This window comes from Corvus kubaryi, unplaced genomic scaffold (assembly GCF_017639235.1).
Source record: "Corvus kubaryi isolate FWS band 111438036 unplaced genomic scaffold, C.kubaryi_AGA036_p1.0 split1-37355, whole genome shotgun sequence".
NCBI classification, from domain to species: Eukaryota; Metazoa; Chordata; class Aves; order Passeriformes; family Corvidae; genus Corvus; species Corvus kubaryi.
In genome coordinates this window covers 2802635-2811603 of record NW_024582078.1, presented here as the reverse complement: position 1 = coordinate 2811603, position 8969 = coordinate 2802635, and the positions used below count along the sequence as shown (strand labels likewise).

The 8969-nt window shown below is 57.8% G+C and overlaps 1 protein-coding gene across 2 annotated transcripts in view; it reads right to left on the bottom strand.

The window, feature by feature from the left end:
* Positions 1 to 3257: 3257 nt before the first annotated feature.
* CDK18 (cyclin dependent kinase 18) overlaps positions 3258 to 8969 on the bottom strand; it is a 30975-nt gene continuing 25263 nt past the window's right edge. The window contains exons 12-16 of one of the 2 annotated variants that reach the window (XM_042013609.1): positions 8234 to 8339; positions 8003 to 8045; positions 7711 to 7801; positions 7376 to 7453; positions 3258 to 3359 (exon numbers count right to left, since the gene is read on the bottom strand). In XM_042013609.1, coding sequence (XP_041869543.1) covers positions 3316 to 3359; positions 7376 to 7453; positions 7711 to 7801; positions 8003 to 8045; positions 8234 to 8339 — 362 coding nt within the window. In that variant the 3' untranslated portion in view covers positions 3258 to 3315. Of the gene's footprint in view, positions 3360 to 3520; positions 7083 to 7375; positions 7454 to 7710; positions 7802 to 8002; positions 8046 to 8233; positions 8340 to 8969 lie in introns of those variants that run through there. The other variant, XM_042013610.1, reaches the window with a different exon arrangement.

Sequence of the window (8969 nt, the reverse complement as noted above, 5' to 3'; positions counted from 1 at the left end):
TCGGCGCTCCTGCGGCTGCCGGGCGCCTGAAGCCATTAGGCAATCAAAGAGCAGCTGAAGCGCCTGGAGGGCCGGGAGCAGCGTCCTTATCCTGCGTGACCGCTGGGAATGGCGAGGGCCAGGCGGGAGCGCAGGATTTGCTCACGGACAGGGAATGAGTCAACGGCAAGGGCGGAAATTGGGTTTTATCATTAGGAGAACAAACGCCTCCCAAAACAGCCGGGATGGGGACGCTGAGCCACAGCCTCGGGCTCTCCCTGCCAGGCAGAAACTCGATTTGAGGCCGCGCTGCTGCAGCAGCCTCTGCCTCCCTTCCCCATCCACACGCGGAGGATGAGGGAGAAAGGATTGGGATGACAAAGGCCTTTCCATCAAAACCTGCTGGGAAAGGCAGGCAGGGGCACTGCTGCACCCACCTGGGCGTGTTCCCGTGCCACCTGCTCCAGGTAACCCTGGCTGGGTGATCTCCAGAGGTCTTTTCCAACCCAAACAATTCCATGCTTCTGCGATCTCCCGGCCTTCCTTTCCCATCCATCTCCCTGTGCACGGAGCTGATGGAAGAGCTGATTCTCATCTCCCACGCTCCAGGGGCTCTGCCCCAAAACAACGACTGACAAAGCTTTCCCTGTGCCTCCCCCGGGCCACATTCCGGATCTTTATCTGGAGATAAGGGGGATCCAGGGAGCTGGGAGACCTGAATTCCACTGCTCCATCCCCCTCGGGAGAGCATCAGCTCTCCAGGCCTTGAATTCCCAGCCCTAAAACGGCTCAGCAATGCCCTCCCCGCCTCTGCAGCTTCTCTGCACCACCCCCGGACACAAAGGCAGTGCCCAGACACCACCAGAGATGACAAATATCAACCCAACCCCTACCCCACAGCTACACCGAGTGACCCGAATGCCACCGAGTGACCCAAATGCCACCGAGTGACCCGAATGCCAGCTCCCAGGAATATCGGGCTGTTCCATCAGGGCTAACACAAACCTTGCAGGATCTGCTTGCAAATAAGCCCCGAGGCGTGGGTGGGTTTAGTCAGCACAAGAACACACAGATCCCTCCTGGTTCCACAGAAATCCAGCTCCTCTCCCTGGAGGGAGCTCATCAAAATGCGAGCCACAGGGCTCCGAGGAGATGCAAGCCCCGAATTAGCTCCACGAGGAGGCACTTCCAGGCTGTTTTCCAAACTCGAATCAATGTTGTGCTTGCACTGAATTAAAACACCCCCAAGTTCTGCGCTTGCTGCAGGCTGCGGAGTGAAACCATGAATGGAGGGAGGGCAGAGCTGAGCGCCAGGGCAGCTCCAAAGGGTCCAAGCGGCCTTTGGGAAACACCTTCCTTTAGTTTTTCCGTGCCCTCGCACATTCCCGGGGCAGCAAGGATTTTTTTATGTACATAAATTAATCTTTTCGACCAGAGGAGCAATTTTTTATCGAGCTGGGTCCTGCTTGCAGTGACTGCAGAGCTGCAACCCCGATTTGCTGAGCTGCTGGAATCACCTCAGGCTCAGCACAGAGGGGAAATCCAGCTCTAAAAATAAATTTTCTAAGGCTTTCCTTGGGGTGGAACCACCTGAGGCCCCACAGGACAGCAGATTCCTGGAGCTCCTCCAAGGCTTTCCCCAATGTTTGGGTTGGCAGCTTGGCCAAGGACTCGGAGCTCCGATATTGGTGAAGTTTTCCCTGTCCCCCTTTAGGGCAAATTGGGGCTGAGATCCCTAAAACCCCAAGAGTTACCCTAGCAGCCACATGGGATGGGTCCAGGAGCTCCAGGAGCATTTGGAGATGGGATCGCCCAAAAATCCCAGCACCACCCAAAGCTTGAGCTGATAAGAAAATAACTCTGAACCGCTGAACCTGAGCAAATCCTGGTGCCTCTTGCAACACCGAGTAAACTCCGCATCCGAGGGGCCAAATTATTCTTGGCTGCAGGAAAGATGCTCAGCAACGCAGAGAGAGAGAGAGAGAGGTGTTCACCCCGTGTGCTTCGGGGTCAGGAGTTCCCAAACAGGCTGGGTGCTCTGGGGAGCTTGGCTCCACTTCCAGGTCAAACACAAGCCCCAAATGCTGGCCCAGTTGTGGCTGAGCTCATAACTCTTGTCTGGGAGGAGGAAGTGCTCCCTGCATGGTTCCCTCCCGCCCAGCTGAAATAACTCCCACACCCACTCCCCTGGAGCTGCCATCCGGGTGCTTCCTCCTTCCCGGCACTGAATCCGTGCCAGAGAGCGCAGCTGGGATGGGACAGCCAGGCTGAGCCTCCCAAAAATGCACCAGGACACCCAAACCATCCCACTGAGGGCAGCAGGTGTCAGTCACACTGAGAGACCCTGGAGCATCCTGAAGGGGCTCCTTGGGATATTTGGGCAGCTGGGAACATCTGGGAGGCAGCAGGGGATGCCGGGCAGCATTCCCCGGATCCGGCACCTGCTGGGCTGGAGGAATGAGGGTGGCAGATGGAGGAACTGGTTTGTGACTCAGGCCGGGCGGTGCCGGAGGTGCAGCCTGGGAGGGGATGGAGGGAATTGTCCCCTTCCCTGACCTGGCATCACCCGCTGGCTCTGGTCCCAAAGACCCCACAGATCCCCCCCACCCCAACCTGGCTCCCCCCAGCTCCCTGGAACGCTGGGGGCTGCGGATTCTCTCCAGCACTGACGGGCTGGACAACAGGAATATTCCAGGGGAGCTCCTGAGCTGAATATCCCTGATCCCGGGGGGATTCTCGCCGCTGGATCCATGGAAAAAGCCTTGCCCAGCTGTCCCCTGTCCCTTGCCCAGCTCTGTCCTCGGGCTGCTTTGCCAGCCTGGGCTGGGCCTGGCAGCCTCGGCCTTTATTTGCCCGATAGGGTTGTGCCAATATTTATTTAGGGCCTCGGGATCCCTGCAAGGGACACCAGGGACGTTTCCCCATTACGCACGAGGCGCTCCCGGGTCTGGGGTTTCAACCCCCGGCAGAGTCAGGGGCTGGGAAAGCTCCTTCTGTGCTCCTTGGGAAGTTCAGCACAGCCCAGAATTCCAGCAGGGAAAGAGTCCTGGAGCTGCAGGGAAAGAAGCTGCGGGAATGCAGGGTGAAGGTGGAAGGGCACGGAATGACCCAGCTGCGTTCCCTGGAACAACTCGGCCTTCCCAGGAGCCGCACTCCTGGCACTTCCCACCTTCCTTGGACTCCAAAAAAACCCCCAGATCCTCCTCCTACAAAAAAAAAAAACAAAACCAAAAAACAATAAAAAAACAAGGGAAAATTATGTCCTGTACAGACCCACCCCATATTCCATAAATTTTATTGTCCAGTCTTTGGAGAATTCACAATCCAACTGGAAAATCAGCCTTGGCAATAAAAGGAGCACAAAACCATCCAGGTCACATCTGAAAGAGAAAAATTGAAATATTCTTATAAAACATCCAGACAAGAGACAGACAGATGGATAAAATCCTTTATTATTTTTATTCTTTTGTACCTTTCCTTTGATTCCAGAAAAACTTTCTCTCTATATATATATAAAAAAAATCCATTACTTCTTTCGGAATAAGTCTTTAAAATCATTTATTTTAAAATGCATCTCCCGTTTGTACAGCACTAGTTAAATACATTTATTCTTGGTTTTCTGCCAATGAGTCACCCCAGAGAACATTCCCAGTTTGGGGATCCATCCTGGCCACTTCCATCGGTTTTTCCTGCTGGAGGATGCTGAGGATGGAGGAAGGCAATGAGGAAATGGGGATTTTTAGTGTTTGTGCCCAGACATCGCTCACAGGGACATCCAAAATCCAATTTTACATGGCTTGAGTGGACAGATGTGCAGCACAGCTGGAGCAGGTGGAGATCAGGTGGAAAAACCCAAACAAAACATTGGAAAACCTTGGGAAAATCCCCTTTAATTCTTTTTTTTTTTCCCCTTGTGTGTAAGGAGAGGGGGAGAAAAAAAAAAGCAGCATATTTATTTGGTCCTGAATCTCCAAAATCCAAATAATTTTTGTTGTTTAAAATCTCCACGTGGATCTGGCCAGGGGTTGGGCCAGGAAAGGCGTATCCATGTGGGAACGGAGGGATGGGATGGAACGGAACAGCTCTGCCTCCGAGTGCTCTGCACATGGATTCATTTCTATTCCTTTACCCAACCATCGCCTGGGCAGACAAAAGAATACCAGGAATGAAGCCTTTCCTGAGGGCACAGCCAAAACTCCTGTTTTCTGCTAAAAAAAAAAAGGGAAAAAATTCCAAGAAAAATGTGTGGAAGACAAAGCGACAACTTCCTTTTGCCACAGCTCCCCGTCTGCCAGGAGCGGTGGCTGCTCCTCGACGTGGTGGATGGGAGAATCCATAAAATGAGGGGAAAACGCTGGGAAGCCACACAAATTCCCAGCGTTTTCATGAAAATTCCAATTGGCGCTCCAAAACCCAGGGAATCCTGGCCCAGGGATGAGCTGCTGGAGCAGACACGGGAGTGGGGGACTGCTCTGCTCGGGGTTTTTCATGGATGGGGCATCCAGGAGGTTTCTCTCCTCCTAAATGCAGCCTAAAAGGGCTGGAATGTTATCCCAGAGGAGGAAAAGAGGGATTTAATTCCAGGCTTTAATCCCTGCCCACCTGCAGCTCCTCTTCTTCCCGGCTGTGGGGATCAGAGCTCAGGGCTCGGCTGCCAACCCCGAACCCTGCTCGGCGGGGCACCAAATATTTACACTCACCATGGGAATCAAATATCCACGAAATCCCTGGGATAAAAGGGGTTATCTGGAACTGGGGCTGTTGGGAGCTCTCAGGGGTAATAAATAATGAAATAATGGTGTCTCCTTTCGGGGGGATTTGTAGGGAAAAGGGAAAGGGTATGGAAGGATAAACAGGAGCCACCAGGGCCTTTTCCTGATGCTGGGAATGCTGCCCCGGCTCCATGGGCTGTTCCCCAGCAGTTTGCCTTGGCCTTCAGCAGGAATATCGGATCTGGTAGCAGGAATATCGGATCTGGTGGTCCCAGCGTGTCCGGTCCTCCCAGCAGTAATGTGGGATAGCTCAGCTGGGCATCCAGTGCCCCTGGAAGTTTATTCCCACTCCCAGTGCACGGGGATGGGAACACCGAGCAGGAAAACTGCACAAGGACAGGTCAGGGATGTCCTGGAAGGGTTCCTGGCCTGATCCAGGCTCTGCTCCCCTGGGTGCACCAGAATTCCTCACCCCAGGCACCTGAAGGAGCCGTGTCCAGGAGCTGTGCTGCCTGCTGAGCTGCCAGTTCCTGCCAGGAGCCCTGGGAAGTGCAGCTCTGATCCCAAGGAAATTCCTTTATGGCAGTGGGAGAGTTCAGAGAATGGGGACCACTCAGGAAAACACGGCCCCGAACGCGTCACTGGGCGCTGGGGGCTGTTCCTGCTCTTCCCTATCCACTGGAATCAATTAGGGAACAATCCAGCCTGGCGTGTGCTGGAAATACCGGGAAGGGAACGGAGCAGGGATGGGCAAACCTCAAACAATGCAGACGTCTGGAGGCTCGTCTGGGACAGAGCTCTGGTGGCACGGGGGAGCTCCCGGCGAGCTCCGAGCGCTGGCACCGGGAGGAGCCACCCCGGGAGTCCCGGGCAGCTCCAGGGTCTCCACATTTTTCCTCCCACTGCGCGTTTTCCAAGGATTTCTGAAGGAATGACGCCCTGCTCCAGGGGGGAGCAGCCCCACGGAGAGCTGGATCCCGGAGCAATGCTCCAGCCCCGGTCCCAGCTCCAGAGAGTCCCGGCCACATCCAGAGGGAGCCGATCACCCGGGAAAGCCAAGGCCAGGATGTGAATACCGCACAGCACAGAGGCTCCTCGCGCTGCTCACACGCTCCCAGGCTGTGGGGGAGAGCTGCAGCAGGGATGGATTTGTTCCCGAAGCGTTTGGAGAGGGGAAAACCCCCCTGGAGCAGCCCCGGGCCAGCAGAGCACAAAGCTCTGAGCACCGATCCGAGCGGGGCCGGTCCGGGAGGGGCCGGGGAGGGGATTGAGGGGCGCTGTGCTGCTCCCCAGAGCTATTTCGGGTGCCCACAGCTGAGCTGTGGGAGGTTTGGCACCTCTCCCCCTTCCCTCTGGGCACAAACACACCGAGGTGGGCGTGAGCAGCGCTCTGGCGCCGGGATTGGGGCTCTGCCGCGCGGGGCGGGGCTCAGAGCGATGGGAGAGGGGCGAGATGTGCCCTGAGACCCCTCTGGGACCCCCGTTCTGCTCCTTGGGGTGGTGGGATGGAGATGAGGAAGGGGCTGCTCATCCGTGCCTTGTTCCTGCTCTCAAGAGCACGGGGATGGGAACACCGAGCAGGAAAACCGCACAAAGACAGGTCAGGGATACCCTGGATGGGATTCCCGAGGGTGCTCCGGATTCCCGATGGCTCGGGGGGCAGCACGGAACCGATCCTCGCCCGGCCCCGCTCCAGCACAGCCCCACCTGCGGGTTCCTGCAGCCCAGCGGGGTTAGGCCAGGCCTTGCTCTCGGCTCAGGACATCCCAGCTGGCTGGATTTGGGAACAGGGACCGGGAGATGCCAGGGGGAGCAATGGGAAGCCCGGGTGCTCCATGCTCAGCTGGATTCAGGTACCAAAGTAGGGAGGGGAAATGGGGCTCTGCAGGCAGAGGTGAGGGAAATGCGGGGGGGCTGCCCTGGTTCCTGTGCTCCAGCTGTGCCCCAGCTGTGCCCCAGCTGTGCCCCAGGTGCTCCCAGTGCCAGGCTGGGCCATGCCGAGCAGTCTTAACGTTGTATCCCCAAAAACCAGGGGGTGCAGGGCAGCTTGTCTGAGCCAAGGTGCATTTTCAGCAACTCCTGCCTGGGCCAAACCCCACAAATCCCCAGCCCAGCCCTGGAGTCCCCTCCCTGTGCCCCCAAACCCTCCCGGGGCAGCGCAGGGGCCTGGAGCACCTCGCAGTGGGGACAACATGAAAACAAGCGGGGGGACAAGGCACAGGTCCATGGAGGGGTTTGGGGACAGCGTCGGCCTCGTCCTGCCGGAGCCGGGAGCTCTGCGGAGGGTCGGGTCGGAGCCGTCTCCTTCCTCAGCGCTTCCATCTCCATGGCGACGAGGGGAACGCGAGATCCGAGTTTAAAATATACTCTGCCTCCTGTTCTTGCCTCGGGCTGGGGAAGGGAGACACAGAGAGGGGTCAGCGGGGTCGGATGGTGGCTCTGCAGAGCAGCTCAGCCCGGAGGGTGCCCGGGGGAGGAGATTCCGAGCCTGTGGCATTCCTGGAGGAGGAGCTGTGCCTCGGGATACCCAAATGTGACTGGCAGGTGACAACGAGGATGCCCAGGGGTGATTTGTGGATTGAAGAGGGGACAGGGAGCAGGTTTGGCTTTTTCCTGAGAGCAGCCCAATGCCGGCACCATCCTGGCACTGGCTGGGAGAGATCCCGGCTTTTCCCCAGCCCTACCTGACTGCTGGAAGGCTGAGCCTCGGTGGCCGGGGTCCTTCTGGAGCTGGATCTCCTTCAGGGAGAAGATGGAAGCGTCTGGGCAGAGGGGGCAGAGAGAGGGGTCAGTCCTGCCCGAGGGTGGCACCTCCACGGAGCTCTGCTCTCACTCTCCTGCCCCACCTCATCCCACCCAAAATCTTATTAATTATCATTATTATTATTCCTCGCTCCCACAGCCCTCAAGCTCCCACCCCACCCTGCTGCAGGAGCACCTCTGAGGGAGCAAAGAGGCACCTGAAGGCACCAGGAGCCCTTGTTTTGCCCCTTTTTGGGCGGGGACAGGCGGCACTTACTGTCAGGCAGGAGGTGCACCCGCTCTCCCAGGCTCTTGAAGTAGGGGTGCTGCAGGGCTGCCTCGGCTGAGATCCGGCCCTTGGCTCTGTACTGCACAAAGCCCCAGGAAAAGCCATAAATACACATTTAAATCACACACCTGGGCACCTCTGCACGTTTACATCACATACCTGGGCACCTCTGCACATCCCAGCAGTGCCACGAGCCGGGTGCGTGGCACTGCCCTGCTCCAGCTGCACCTTCCCTGCAGCAAACCCCTTTTCCACCCCCCTGGGCTGCTCCCCCACTCACCAGGAGCAGATTTGTCAGCAGGTCGATGCCTTCTGAGTCCAGCCTGGGAGAAAAGGGAAATAAAACCAAAACTGCACCATTATTGCACCGAGGAGACGGCAATGGTCCGAGTGAGGGATGAGTGGCACTGCAGCCTCAAGCACCACGAGGGGAAAATGAAACTGGGCTGCCCAGGCTCCCCTCCACACCCATCAAACCCCCGTTCCTGAGCTGTCCCTGCTCCAGGGGTACCTTGGGGCATGATTTATCAGTGGCTGTGCTCGGTAGTGGGTGAAGTTGTAAGCCTTGAACTCCTCGTTGGACGTTATCCCAGGCCAGGTGTCCTCTGTGGGGGTTCCTGCAAGGGCACAGAGAGGGAACCTCGGTGGGCACTCGGTGCAGAAGGAAAAACTTCAGGAGTGCGGGTCCCCTGTCCCCGAGAGAGGGCACAGATGTCCCCGTGGGCTGGCACTGCCTGCACATCCCAGGGGGCAGCCAGCAAGGAGCCTCTCATCCCGACACCTGTGCCAGCCTGGAGGGGGCTGCGGGCAGTTTCTGTCCGTGCCAGCTGACCCCTGCCCACCCCAGTTCACCCCTGCCCACCCCTGTCCACGCCAGCTGACCCCTGCCCACCTCAGCCCACCCCTGTCCATGCCAGCTGACCCCTGCCCACCTCAGTTCCACCCCTGCCAAACCCTGCCCATGCCAGCCCACCTCAGTCCATCTCTGCCCATACCAGCCCATCCCTGCTCATTTCTCACCCCACCCCACCCCTGTCCATCCGAGCCCACAGCCCCATCCCTGCCCACCCCATTCCACCCCTGTTCATTCCTGCCCACCTCATCCCACCCCACTCCATCCCACCCCTGTTCACTCCATCCCACCCCTGTCCATCCCCATCCCACCCCAGTCCATCCCAGCCCCCTCATCCCTACCAACCTCATCCCACCCCATCCCGCCCCTGTCCATCCCCATCCCACCCCATCCC